Source organism: Oncorhynchus gorbuscha, linkage group LG19 (genome assembly GCF_021184085.1).
Source record: "Oncorhynchus gorbuscha isolate QuinsamMale2020 ecotype Even-year linkage group LG19, OgorEven_v1.0, whole genome shotgun sequence".
NCBI classification, from domain to species: Eukaryota; Metazoa; Chordata; class Actinopteri; order Salmoniformes; family Salmonidae; genus Oncorhynchus; species Oncorhynchus gorbuscha.
Window position 1 is genome coordinate 74,965,021 of NC_060191.1, and position 15,337 is coordinate 74,980,357.

Sequence of the window (15,337 nt, forward strand, 5' to 3'; positions counted from 1 at the left end):
CGTGGTCTGTGGTTGTGAGGCCGGTTGGACGTACTGCCAAATTCTCTAAAACGACGTTGGAGGCGTCTTATGGTAGAGAAATGAACATTCAATTATCTGGCAACAGCTCTGGTGGACATTTCTGCCAATTGCACCATCCCTCAAAACTTGAGACATCTGCGGTGTTGTGTTGTGTGACAAAACGGCACATTTTAGAGTGGCCTTTTATTGTCCCCAGCACAAGGTGCACCTGTGTAATGACCATGCTGTTCAATCAGCTTCTTGATATGCCACACCTGTCAGGTGGATGGATTATCTTGACAAAATGAGAAATGCTCATTAACAGGGATGTAAACTAATTTGTGTACAACATTTGAGAGAAATAAGCTTTTTGTGCGTATGTAACATTTCTGGGATCTTTTATTCCAGATCATGAAACACGGGACCAACACTGTGCATGTTGTGTTTGTATTTTTGTTCAGTATAGATTGTAGTTGTTCCCAGGTCATGATGTATTTTATATGCTATAGCAAGTGAATGGAACTTGCATGGTATGATAATGGAGGCTAGGCCTATTGTATATATTGCAATATAGCTTATAATGAACTAATTTTAAGTTAGGTATTATTTCACATCAATATTGGACATTACACCATTCACTCTCAAAGCAACCAAGCCAAACATATATGTTATAGGCAGCAACTAATGGACAGGTAACGTAGATATACGGTAACTACGGTAGTCACCCTGTCTCACCTCTCCATGGGAGCGATCAGGTGCACCGAGGACTGGAGTCCCCGTCGCCAAAAAGGTGTAGGCTGTATTCGCGCCTGTAATATATAAGCATCAACAACATAATAGGATTACAGAACGGAGGCTAAGGACCACGAGCAGGATATTATAGACGTTTAGCTGAAACGGGAATGACGAGTTACCGGGTAACCAAGGAACCGCTGTTGGTAAGGCGCCCAGCGTTAGTCCCAACGAAGTGGAAACGAGAACCACTCTCTGTTGAATGACTCGGTCTACCGGAGAGAACCGCGCGTCTAACAACGTTAATCGAAGTCAGCCTATAATTGGAAATTGAGTTGAAAGCAGTAAAGCGGGAAATATTTAATATACCTGCGCCTAAAGACGTCATGGTTGCGATCATGTTCGCGTGGATGTCCATATAATTTGGTCTGAAGACCGTTTGGCGCTCCGAGTCAACACAGACAGCAGTGAGTACATATAGTGATTGTAGTGAGTGGGATGTACATTTCTCTGAAATAACAAGCTCAAAAGAAGTGTTGTTCCTCCTGTAGGACCTCAGTGAAACGACAGATCTGAAGGCTACGTGTTCAGAATATCAGCGAGAAAAAAAAATTAGTGTTTTGTGTGTGACAGGTTACGTTCCTCACCTGTCTGATGGAGAAGTATGACAAGCTGGCCAAGATTGGAGAGGGTTCATATGGTGTGGTGTTTAAATGCAGACACAGGGAATCCGGACAGATAGTCGCAATCAAGAAGTTTGTTGAGTCAGAGGATGACCCAGTCATCAGGAAGATAGCACTGAGGGAGATACGCATGCTGAAGGTAGGAGAGATACACACCAGGCTCTTAAACACACACACACACTGACAGACAGACAGACAGACAGACAGACAGACAGACAGACAGACAGACAGACAGACAGACAGACAGACAGACACAGACAGACAGACAGACAGACAGACAGACAGACAGACAGACAGACAGACAGACAGACAGACAGACAGACAGACAGACAGACAGACAGACAGGCACAGAGACAGACAGACAGACAGACAGACAGACAGACAGGCACAGAGACAGACAGACAGACAGACAGACAGACAGACAGACAGACAGACAGACAGACAGACAGACAGACAGACAGACAGACAGACAGACAGACAGACAGACAGACAGCACCCTCTCACCACCCACTGTGTTCATCCCTGCAGCAGCTGAAGCATGTGAACCTGGTTAACCTCCTGGAGGTTTTCAGAAGGAAGAGACGTCTCCACCTGGTCTTTGAGTTCTGTGAGCAGACCGTCCTGAACGAGCTGGACCGACACCCCCGTGGGTACGTAACACTTATCACCCTGTCATGACTCCCTAACCCCGTGGGTACGTAACACTTATCACCCTGTCATGACTCCCTAACCCCGTGGGTACGTTAACTCGTATCACCCTGTCATGACTCCCTAACCCCGTGGGTACGTTAACTCTTATCACCCTGTCATGACTCCCTAACCCCGTGGGTACGTAACACTTATCACCCTGTCATGACTCCCTAACCCCGTGGGTACGTTAACTCGTATCACCCTGTCATGACTCCCTAACCCCGTGGGTACGTTAACTCTTATCACCCTGTCATGACTCCCTAACCCCGTGGGTACGTAACACTTATCACCCTGTCATGACTCCCTAACCCCGTGGGTACGTTAACTCTTATCACCCTGTCATGACTCCCTAACCCCGTGGGTACGTAACTCTTATCACCCTGTCATGACTCCCTAACCCGGTAGCTATGTTGGTAGAGCATGGCGCTTGTAACGCCAGGGTAGTGGGTTCGATTCCCGGGACCACCCATACGTAGAATGTATGCACACATGACTGTAAGTCGCTTTGGATAAAAGCGTCTGCTAAATGGCATATATTATATTATTATATTATGACTCCCTAACCCCGTGGGTACGTAACTCTTATCATCCTGTCATGACTCTTTCGGGCCCAACCCCAACTCAGCTGCTAAAATAAACATGTGATGTCCTTTGTGTTGGTCTTTCTCTCTCACTCTCAGGAGCTCTATGACTGATCACCAAGATCATCTTTCCTGTTTCATTTAGTGACTCCTCACGTCATACACTTTGCCTGGTGGTTAGTCTGACCACTAGGATGGACAGAATGAGGTAGGGGTTGGGAGAGATAGGGGGACAGACAGAATGAGGTATGGGTTGCGAGAGATAGGGGGACAGAGAGAATGAGGTAGGGGTTGGGAGATATAGGGGGACAGAGAGAATGAGGTATGGGTTGGGAGAGATAGGGGGACAGAGAGAATGAGGTAGGGGTTGGGAGAGATAGGGGGACAGAGAGAATGAGGTAGGGGTTGTGAGAGATAGGGGGACAGAGAGAATGAGGTAGGGGTTGGGAGAGATAGGGGGACAGACAGAATGAGGTAGGGGTTGTGAGAGATAGGGGGACAGAGAGAATGAGGTAGGGGTTGGGAGAGATAGGGGACAGAGAGAATGAGGTAGGGGTTGGGAGAGATAGGGGGACAGAGAGAATGAGGTAGGGGTTGGGAGAGATAGGGGGACAGGGAGAATGAGGTAGGGGGAGGGAGAGATAGGGGGACAGAGAGAATGAGGTAGGGTTTGGGAGAGAGTTAGGGGGACAGAGAGAATGATGTAGGGGTTGGGAGAGATAGGGGGACAGACAAAATGAGGTAGGGGAAGGGGCAGTGGGGAGAAGGGGGACAGAGAAAGAGAGGGAGAAGGAAAGATAGGGGACAGACAGAATGAGAGGCAGGGACAGAGAGGAGGAACAGCGTCTGAACTACGTGGTGGGAGACCGTTGCTAAGAGACACTAAAGACAGAGAACGTTAGAAGAAAAAGTATTGTGTCAGCATACTTTAATTGACACATTACGCACGCACCCACACACACACACACACACACACACACACACACACACACACACACACACACACACACACACACACACACACACACACACACACACACACACACACACACACACACACACACACACACACACACACACACACACACGCTTTTACAGAAGTGAAAAGTAATATAGATATCAATAAAGCTATGATACAAAATAACTCAAATTTCAAAAGAAATCCTTTCTAGCACGCAGACGTTAGAAGTATTAGCTGTTCCAAAAGCAGCAGCTACACTTCCTGGGGTCCAACACAAAACATGACACGCAATACAGAATATCATTAGACAAGAACAGAACGTTGTGTTTTGTGGCAGAAGTTGACGGCCTGCAGCGTCTGCCACACTAAACTCTTCAGTTGAACCCCAGGGACCCTGGAGGAGACCAGAACACAACAGGATGTTTTATAGAACACACAGACACCCCTCTACCCCACACACTCTCCGTTCCCAAGACAAAGGGCAGTGTGTGTATTATGTTAGGAGAATGCTTCCCTCCCTCGCTGCCTCACTGCAGGTCCTTTACCCAGAATGCCACGCAGCAGAAACTCAAGCCGCCCCTGAAAACAAAAGCTGTGGTTGCTAGGGGCGACATGCATATACAGTTGCCCGGGTGATTAAAGCAACAGTCCGTTTGGATGTAACGAGAAAGGATCTGAGAACATAACAATATCACAATGATTATAATGAGGATTATTATGATGAATTTACAGTAGCATTACATATCATGATGATTATAATGAATTTACAGTAGCATTACATATCATGATGATTATAATGAATTTACAGTAGCATTACATATCATGATGATTATAATGAATTTACAGTAGCATTACATATCATGATGATTATATAATGAATTTACAGTAGCATTACATATCATGATGATTATAATGAATTTACAGTAGCATTACATATCACGATGATTATAATGAGGATTATTATGATGAATTTACAGTAGCATTACATATCACGATGATTATAATGATGAATTTACAGTAGCATTACATATCACGATGATTATAATGAGGATTATAATGATTAATTTACAGTAGCATTACATATCATGATGACTACAGTTGAAGTCGGAAGTTTACATATACCTGAGCCAAATACATTGAAACTCCGTTTTTCATAATTCCTTACATTTAATCCAAGTTAAAATTCTCTGTCTGAGGTCAGTTAGGATCACCACTTTATTTTAAGAATGTGAAATGACAGAATAATAGTAGAGAGAATGATTTATTTCAGCTTTTATTTCTTTCATCACATTCCAAGTGGGTCAGAAGTTTACATACACTCAATTAGTATTTGGTAGCATTGCCTTGAAAATGTTTATCTTGGGTTAAATGTTTCGGGTGGCCTTCCACAAGCTTCCCACAATAAGTTGGGTGAATTTTGGCCCATTCCTCCTGACAGAGCTGGTGTAACAGAGTCAGGTTTGTAGGCCTCCTTGCTCCCGCATGCTTTTTCAGTTCTGCCCACAAAATGTCTAAGGGATTGAGGTCAGGGCTTTGTGACGGCCACTCCAATACATTAACTTTGTTGTCCTTAAGCCATTTTGCCACAATTTTAGAAGTATGCTCGGGGTCATTGTCCATTTGGAAGACCCATTTGCGACCAAGCTTTAACTGATGTCTTGAGATGTTGCTTCAATATATCCACATCATTTTCTTTCCTCATGTTGCCATCTATTTTGTGAAGTGCACCAGTCCCTCCTGCAGCAAAGCAACCCCACAACATGATGCTGCCACCCCCGTGCTTCATTGTTGGGATGGTGTTCTTCGGCTTGCAAGCCTCCCCCTTTTTCCTCCAAACATAACGATGGTCATTATGGCCAAATAGTTATTTTTTGTTTCATCAGACCAGAGGACATTTCTCCAAAAAGTACGATCTTTGTCCCCATGTGCAGTTGCAAACTGTAGCCTGGCTTTTGCCTTTTTTATGGCGGTTTTGGAGCAGTGACTTCTTCCTTGCTGAGCGGACTTTCAGGTTATGTTGATATGGGACTCGTATTACTGTGGATATAGATACTTTTGTACCTGTTTCCTCCAGCATCTTCACAAGGTCCTTTGTTGTTGTTCTGGGATTGATTTGCAATTTTCGCTCCAAAGTACATTCATCTCTAGAAGACAGAACGCGTCTCCTTCCTGAGCGGTATGACGGCTGCGTAGTCCCATGGTGTTTATACTTTCATACTATTGTTTGTACAGATGAACGTGGTTCCTTCAGGCATTTGGAAATTGCTCCCAAGGATGAACCAGACTTGTGGAGGTCTACCATTTGTTTTCTGAGGTCTTGGCTGATTTCTTGTTTAGTTTTTTTATCAAGTAAAGAGGCACTGAGTTTGAAGGTAGGCCTTGAAATACATCCACAGCTACACCTCCAATTGACTCAAATGGTGTCAGAAGCTTCTAAAGCCATGACATCATTTTCTGGAATTTCCCAAACTGTTTAAAGGCACCATCAACTTAGTGTATGTAAACGTCTCACCTACTGGAAATGTGATACAGTGAATTATAAGTTAAATAATCTGTCTGTAAACAATTTTTGGAAAAAATACTTGTGTCATGCACAAAGTAGATGTCCTAACCCATTTGCCATAACTATAGTTTGTTGACAAAAAAAATGTGTTTTGTTTCAATGACTCCAACCTAAGTGTATGTAAACTTCCGACTTCAACTGTATGTGTTTCTGAACTATTGACAACAAGTAAGTATCCCTCTATAACCTCTGACCTCTGTGTGTTCTATAAAACATCCTGTTGTGTTCTGGTCTCCTCCAGGGTCCCTGAGGTTCAACTGAAGAGTATAGTGTGGCAGACGCTGCAGGCCGTCAACTTCTGCCACAAACACAACGTTAGTTTCAGCTAATTCTTACTTCTAATGTCTGTGTGCTAGAAAGGATTTCTTTTTATTAACTGTTGAAATATTTTGTTTCATAGCTTTATTGATATCTATATTACTTTTCAGTTCTATAATAGTGTGTGTGTGTGTGTGTGTGTGTGTGTGTGTGTGTGTGTGTGTGTGTGTGTGTGTGTGTGTGTGTGTGTGTGTGTGTGTGTGTGTGTGTGTGTGTGTGTGTGTGTGTGTGTGTGTGTGTGTGTGTGTGTGTGTGTGTGTGTGTGTGTTGCAGTGCATTCATCGGGATGTGAAGCCAGAGAACATCCTCCTCACCAAGACAGGAGTCATCAAACTCTGTGACTTTGGATTCGCCAGGATCCTCAGTAGGTCACACACACACACACACACACACACACACACACACACACACACACACACACACACACACACACACACACACACACACACACACACACACACACACACACACACACACACACACACACACACACACACACACCACGGCCCGTGAGTACGTTTGTGTGCGCTCAGCGTTCTATGTTTCTCTAATGACTAATTCAACAAGGAGCCTGTTCTGGTCTCCTCACTTCCACAGCAGGAGAGGAGAGAAGAGGAGAGGAGAAGAACCAGCCAGTCAACCTGTTAGACAGTCAGCCAATCAGCCAGTCAACTGGCCAGTCAACCTGTTAGACAGCAGGGAGGAGAGAAGAGGAGAGGAGAAGAACCAGCCAGTCAACCTGTTAGACAGTCAGCCAATCAGCCAGTCAACTGGCCAGTCAACCTGTTAGACAGCAGGGAGGAGAGAAGAGGAGAGGAGAAGAACCAGCCAGTCAACCTGTTAGACAGTCAGCCAATCAGCCAGTCAACTGGCCAGTCAACCTGTTAGACAGCAGGGAGGAGAGAAGAGGAGAGGAGAAGAACCAGCCAGTCAACCTGTTAGACAGTCAGCCAATCAGCCAGTCAACTGGCCAGTCAACCTGTTAGACAGCAGGGAGGAGAGAAGAGGAGAGGAGAAGAACCAGCCAGTCAACCTGTTAGACAGTCAGCCAATCAGCCAGTCAACTGGCCAGTCAACCTGTTAGACAGCAGGGAGGAGAGAAGAGGAGAGGAGAAGAACCAGCCAGTCAACCTGTTAGACAGTCAGCCAATCAGCCAGTCAACTGGCCAGTCAACCTGTTAGACAGCAGGGAGGAGAGAAGAGGAGAGGAGAAGAACCAGCCAGTCAACCTGTTAGACAGTCAGCCAATCAGCCAGTCAACTGGCCAGTCAACCTGTTAGACAGCAGGGAGGAGAGAAGAGGAGAGGAGAAGAACCAGCCAGTCAACTGGCCAGTCAACCTGTTCCACAGCAGGGAGGAGAGAAGAGGAGAGGAGAAGAACCAGCCAGTCAACTGGCCAGTCAACCTGTTAGACAGTCAGCCAATCAGCTAGCCAGTCAGCCTGTTAGACAGTCAGCCAATCAGCCAGTCAACCGGCCAGTCAACCTGTTAGACAGTCAGCCAATCAGCTAGCCAGTCAGCCTGTTAGACAGTCAGCCAATCAGCCAGTCAACCGGCCAGTCAACCTGTTAGACAGTCAGCCAATCAGCTAGCCAGTCAGCCGGTCAGTCAGTTAAGCAGTCAGCTAGCCAGTCAGCTAGCCAGTCAGCTAGCCAGTCAGCCAGTTAAGCAGTCAGCCAGTCAGTCAACAGGCCAGTCAGCCTGTTAGACAGTCAGCCAATCAGCTAGCCAGTCAGCCGGTCAGTCAGTTAAGCAGTCAGCCAGTCAGTCAACAGGCCAGTCAACCAGTTAGGCAGTCAGCCAGTCAGTCAATAGGCCAGTCAGCCTGTTAGACAGTCAGCCAATCAGCTAGCCAGTCAGCCATTTAGACAGTCAGCCAGTCAGTCAACTGGCCAGTCAGCCTGTTAGACAGTCAGTCAGTGAGTCAAAAACTTCATCCAGTTAGTCATTCAGCTAGCCAATCAGCCAGTCAGCTAGCCAGTCAGTTAGTTAAGCAGTCAGCTAGCCAGTCAGCTAGCCAGTCAGCTAGCCAGTCAGCCGGTCAGTCAGTTAAGCAGTCAGCTAGCCAGTCAGCTAGCCAGTCAGCCGGTCAGTCAGTTAAGCAGTCAGCTAGCCATTCAGCTAGCCAGTCAGCTAGCCAGTCAGCCGGTCAGTCAGTTAAGCAGTCAGCTAGCCAGTCAGCTAGCCAGTCAGCTAGCCAGTGAGCCAGTTAAGCAGTCAGCCAGTCAGTCAACAGGCCAGTCAGCCTGTTAGACAGTCAGCCAATCAGCTAGCCAGTCAGTCGGTCAGTCAGTTAAGCAGTCAGCCAGTCAGTCAACAGGCCAGTCAGCCAGTTAGGCAGTCAGCCAGTCAGTCAATAGGCCAGTCAACCTGTTAGACAGTCAGCCAATCAGCTAGCCAGTCAGCCGGTCAGTCAGTTAAGCAGTCAGCTAGCCAGTCAGCTAGCCAGTCAGCTAGCCAGTCAGCCAGTTAAGCAGTCAGCCAGTCAGTCAACAGGCCAGTCAGCCTGTTAGACAGTCAGCCAATCAGCTAGCCAGTCAGCCGGTGAGTCAGTTAAGCAGTCAGCCAGTCAGTCAACAGGCCAGTCAGCCAGTTAGGCAGTCAGCCAGTCAGTCAACAGGCCAGTCAGCCTGTTAGACAGTCAGCCAATCAGCTAGCCAGTGGGCCATTTAGACAGTCAGCCAGTCAGTCAACCGGCCAGTCAGCCTGTTAGACAGTCAGCCAATCAGCTAGCCAGTCAGCCATTTAGACAGTCAGCCAGTCAGTCAACTGGCCAGTCAGCCTGTTAGACAGTCAGCCAATCAGCTAGCCAGTCAGCCATTTAGACAGTCAGCCAGTCAGTCAACTGGCCAGTCAGCCATTTAGACAGTCAGCCAGTCAGTCAACTGGCCAGTCAGCCTGTTAGACAGTCAGTCAGTGAGTCAAAAACTTCATCCAGTTAGTCATTCAGCTAGCCAATCAGCCAGTCAGCTAGCCAGTCAGCCAGTCAGTTAGTTAAGCAGTCAGCTAGCCAGTCAGCTAGCCAGTCAGCTAGCCAGTCAGCCGGTCAGTCAGTTAAGCAGTCAGCTAGCCAGTCAGCTAGCCAGTCAGCCGGTCAGTCAGTTAAGCAGTCAGCTAGCCATTCAGCTAGCCAGTCAGCTAGCCAGTCAGCCGGTCAGTCAGTTAAGCAGTCAGCTAGCCAGTCAGCTAGCCAGTCAGCTAGCCAGTGAGCCAGTTCAGCAGTCAACTAGCCAGTCATTAGCCAGTCAACCAGTTAGGCAGTCAGCTAGCCAGTCAGTCGGCTAGTCATCCAGTCAGCTAGCCGGTCAGTCAGTCAGCCAATCAGCCAGTCATTCAGTCAGCTAGCCAGTCAGCCGGTTAGCCAGTCAGCCAATCAGCTAGCCAGTCAGCTGTTCAGTCAGTCAGCTAGCCAGTCAGTTAGCCAGTCAGCTAACCAGTCAGTTAGCCAGTCAGCTAGTCAGTTTTTCCACAACCACGGGTCATTACGAGTGTCTCGTAATGCCCTTTGGCCTGTCTAATGCTCCTTCAGTCCTCCAGGCCTCCATCAACAACGTGTTTCGGGACATGCTGGGACGGGGCGTAGTGGTCTATATAGACTACATTATGGTCTATTCTGCTGACCGCGTCCAGCATGTCTCGTTAGTCAGGTCTGTGATAAAACTGTTGGAGCATGAGCAGGAGAAATGTTTGTTTTTCCAGTGGTCCGTGTCCTTGGAAGGAAGTGTCCTTCCACGAAGGGAGTGGAGATGGAGGAGCAACGCATCAGCTCATTCAGGTCATGGCCCATCTCCAAGTCCGTGAAAGCAGTCCAGCGATTCCTGGGGTTCGTCAACTAATTTCGGAGGGTCATCCGGAGCTTCAGCACGGTGGTTGCGCCTCTTACCTCCCTGCTGAGAGGAGGTCCCCAGCAGCTTCGTTGGACGGCGAAGGCGGAGAGGGCGTTTGACACGCTGAAGGCACGTTTCACCACTGCTCCCGAACCCTAACTCTCCTTCATCGTCGAGGTGGATGCCTCCGAAGTAGGAGTCGGGGCATTGTTATCCCAGCGCACCGGAACCCCTCCATAGAAGCGGCCATGCACTTTCTACTCTAATCTAGTGAGCCCCGCCCCGCGGAACTACGACCTAGGGGACCGCGAACTCTCAGCGGTCAAGAAGGCTCTGAAGGCGTGGGGGCACTGGCTGGGGGGATCCAAACACCCTTTCCTGGTGTGAACAGACCACCGCAAACTGGAGTACACCAGACTAAACCCAAGACACGCCAGGTGGGCTGGGCTCTATTCTTCGCCAGGTTCCAATTCACGATTTCCTATAAGCCAGTCTCGAAGAATGTGAAGGCGGACGCCCTGTCTCACCTCTATGACGCAGAGGAGAGGCAGGAAGAGGAGACCTCCATCATCCCTCCGTTCCGCATCATTGCGCCAGTGGTGTGGGGATGCTCATGTTATTCAATGTCTCTCTCTCTCTCTCTCGCTCATGTTATTCAATGTCTACCTCTCTCTCTTGCTCTCTCAGTGTAATTGACATGTTATTCAATGTCTCTCTCTGTGTTCAGCGGGGCCAGGTGATGACTATACAGACTATGTGGCTACTCGGTGGTACCGGGCTCCAGAGCTCCTGGTGGGTGATACTCAATATGGAGCCCCGGTGGACCTCTGGGCGCTGGGCTGTGTATTCGCTGAGCTACTCCATGGAAACCCTCTCTGGCCTGGACGCTCTGACGTTGACCAGCTCTACCTCATCAGAAGCACTCTAGGTACACAGTGAGAAGGAGCCAATGTATTGTCAAGGTTAATTTTTCCAAACGACAGCTGTTTGTTGTTTTTGCTTTATGTTGCCTGCTACCTGTGATGACCTCCGTTCTGACCACATCAGGTGACCTGATCCCTCGGCACCAGCAGGTGTTCCGATCCAACGTGTTCTTCAGTGGAGTCAGCATCCCCGAGCCTGACGCCACGGTACCTAACTATTTATATATTTATATACTATTAATATATATATTTATATACTATTAATATATTTATTTATATACTATTAATATATATATTTATTTAGATACTATTAATATATATATATTTATATACTATTAATATATTTATTTATATACTATTAATATATATATATTTATATACTATTAATATATTTATTTATATACTATTAATATATATATTTATTTAGATACCATTAATATATATATATTTATATACTATTAATATATATATGTATTTATATACTATTAATATATATGTATTTATATACTATTAATATATATATTTATTTATATACTATTAATATATATATTTATTTACATACTATTAATATATATATGTATTTACATACTATTAATATATATATGTATTTATATACTATTAATATATATATTTATTTACATACTATTAATATATATATTTTATTTATAAGTCGCTCTGGATAAGAGCGTCTGCTAAATGACTTAAATGTAAATGTAAATGTATATGTATTTATATACTATTAATATATATATGTATTTATATACTATTAATATATATATGTATTTATATACTATTAATATATATATTTATTTATATACTATTAATATATATATGTATTTATATACTATTAATATATATATGTATTTATATACTATTAATATATATATGTATTTATATACTATTAATATATATATGTATGTATATACAGTACCAGTCAACATTTTGGACTCACCTACTCATTCAAGGGGTTTTCCTTTATTTTTACTATTTTCTACTTTGCAGAATAATCGCGAAGACATCAAAACTTTGAAATAACACATATGGAATCATGTAGTAACCAAAAAAAGTGTTAAACAACTCGAAAAAATATATGAGATTATTCAAAGTAGCCACCCTTTGCCTTGATGACTGCTTTGCACCCTCTTGGCATTCTCTCAACCAGCTTCATGAGGTAGTCACCTGGAATGCATTTCAATTAACAGGTGTGGATTGTTAAAAGTTCTTCTTAATGCGTTTCAGCCAACCAGGTGTGTTGTGAAAAGGGAGGGGGGGGGTATACAGAAGCCCTATTTGGTTAAAGACCAAGTCTATATTATGGCAAAGACCAAGTCTATATTATGGCAAAGAGAAATGACGGGCCATCATTATTTTAAGACATGAAGGCCAGTCAATCCGGAAAATGTCAGTCACAAAAACCATCAAGCGCTATGATGAAACTGTCTCTCATGAGGACCTCTCAGAGTTACCTCTGCTGGAGAGGATACGTTTATTAGAGGTACCAGCCTCAGAAATTCCAGCCCCCAAAAATACTTCACAGAGTTCAACAAACACATCTCAATATCAATTGTTCAGAGGAGACTGCATGAATCAGGCCTTTATGGTTGAATTGCTGCAAAGATACCACTACTAAAGGACAGCAATAATAAGAAGAGACTTGCTTGGGCCAAGAAACACGAGCAATGGACATTAGACCGGTGGAAATCTGTCCTTTGGTCTGATGAGTACAAATGTTTGATTTTTGGATCCAACCACCATGTCTTTGTGAGACGCAGAATAGGTAAACAGATGATCTCCGTATGTCTGGTTCCCACCGTGAAGCATGGAGGAGGAGGTGTAATGGTGTGAGGGTGCTTTATTGGTGGTACTGTCAGTGTTTTATTTAGAATTAAAGGCACAATTAACCAGCATGGATACTACAGCATTTTGCAGCGATACGCCATCCCATCTGGTTTGTGCTTAGTGGGACAATCGTTTGTTCTTAAAAAGGACAATGACCCAACATACCTCTAGGTTGTGTAAGGGCTATTTGACCAAGAAGGACAGTGATGGAGGGCTGCATCAGATGACCTGGCCTCCACAATCACCTGACCTCAACCCAATTGAGATGGTTTAGGATGAGTTGGACCACAGAGTGAAGGAAAAGCAGCCAACAAGTGCTCAGCGTATGTTGGAACTCCATCAAGCATTCCAGGTGAAGCTGGTTGAGAGAATACCAAGAGTTTGGAAAGCTCTCGTCAAGGCAACGGGTGGCTACTTTGAAGAATCTCAAATCTCAAATATATTTCGATTTTTAAAAACACTTTTTGGTTACTACTTGATTCCATTTGTATAATTTCATAGTTTTGATGTCTTCACTATTATTCTATAGTGTAGAAAATAGTAAAAATAAAGAAAACCCTTGAATGAGTAGCTGTGTCCCAACTTTTGACTGGTACTGTATACTATAACTAACTATATTACTATATCCCCTGGCCTAGCCAGACACTATGGTACCTAACTATATATACTGTACTATACAATAAATACTATACTATAACTAACTATATTACTATATCCCCTGGCCTAGCCAGACACTATGGTACCTAACTATATATACTGTACTATACTATAAATACTATACTATAACTAACAATATTACTATATCCCCTGGCCTAGCCAGACACTATGGTACCTAACTATATATACTGTACTATACAATAAATACTATACTATAACTAACTATATTACTATATCCCCTGGCCTAGCCAGACACTATGGTACCTAACTATATATAAGGTACTATACTATAAATACTATACTATAACTAACTATATTACTATATCCCCTGGCATACCCAGACACTATGGTACCTAACTATACTATATACTATGCTATACTATACTATAAATACTATACTATAACTAACAATATTACTATATCCCCTGGCCTAGCCAGACACTAACTATGCTATACTATGCTATACCTAACTATATATACTGTACTATACAATAAATACTATACTATAACTAACTATATTACTATATCCCCTGGCCTAGCCAGATACTACGGTAACTATGCTATACTATGCTATACTATAACTAACTATATTACTATATCCCCTGGCCTAGCCAGATACTATGCTAACTATGCTATACTATGCTATACTATAACTAACTATATTACTATATCCCCTGGCCTAGCCAGATACTACGGTAACTTTACTATACTATGCTATACTATACTGTACTATGCTATACTATGCTATACTATAACTAACTATATTACTATATCCGCTGGCCTAGCCAGACACTATGGTACCTAACTATATATACTGTACTATACAATAAATACTATACTATAACTAACTATATTACTATATCCCCTGGCCTAGCCAGACACTATGGTACCTTACTATAGATACTGTACTATACAATAAATACTATACTATAACTAACTATATTACTATATCCCCTGGCCTAGCCAGACACTATGGTACCTTACTATAGATACTGTACTATACAATAAATACTATACTATAACTAACTATATTACTATATCCCCTGGCCTAGCCAGACACTATGGTACCTTACTATAGATACTGTACTATACAATAAATACTATACTATAACTAACTATATTACTATATCCCCTGGCCTAGCCAGACACTTCGGTACGGTTCCAATGTTATCTAATTTTATTTCAAGTCTATTAATAACATCATATCACTTTCTGTTGATATCATCATATCACTGTTGACAGTATAGTATTTTGCCTGATTATTCTCTGTTCTCTCTGTAGGAGCCCCTGGAGAAACGCTTCCATGGTGTGTCCTCTCACGCTCTTACTGTCATGAAGGTCTGTGCTTTATACCTACCGTTAGTAATATCTGGTGATTGACTGTGTAAAGAAGAATGGCGCCGGAGGGCATGGCTACCGTTGTACTGGCTCCTAACGAACTGTGCTGTTTTCTTCCCCACATTGTTTGTAACTTATTCTGTACATAATGTTGTTGCTACCATCTCTTATAACCGAAAAGAGATTCTGTATATCAGAACAGCGATTACTCACCTCAACTGGAAA

General features: G+C 44.0%; 1 protein-coding gene across 1 annotated transcript in view; it reads left to right on the forward strand.

The window, feature by feature from the left end:
- The first annotated feature begins 756 nt into the window (after positions 1–756).
- LOC124006500 (cyclin-dependent kinase-like 1) overlaps positions 757–15,337 on the forward strand; it is a 29,032-nt gene continuing 14,451 nt past the window's right edge. The window contains exons 1-8 of the mRNA XM_046316557.1: positions 757–1,199; positions 1,366–1,554; positions 1,944–2,065; positions 6,452–6,524; positions 6,802–6,892; positions 11,083–11,283; positions 11,403–11,485; positions 15,056–15,112. Coding sequence (XP_046172513.1) covers positions 1,387–1,554; positions 1,944–2,065; positions 6,452–6,524; positions 6,802–6,892; positions 11,083–11,283; positions 11,403–11,485; positions 15,056–15,112 — 795 coding nt within the window. The 5' untranslated portion in view covers positions 757–1,199; positions 1,366–1,386. The remainder of the gene's footprint in view (positions 1,200–1,365; positions 1,555–1,943; positions 2,066–6,451; positions 6,525–6,801; positions 6,893–11,082; positions 11,284–11,402; positions 11,486–15,055; positions 15,113–15,337) is intronic.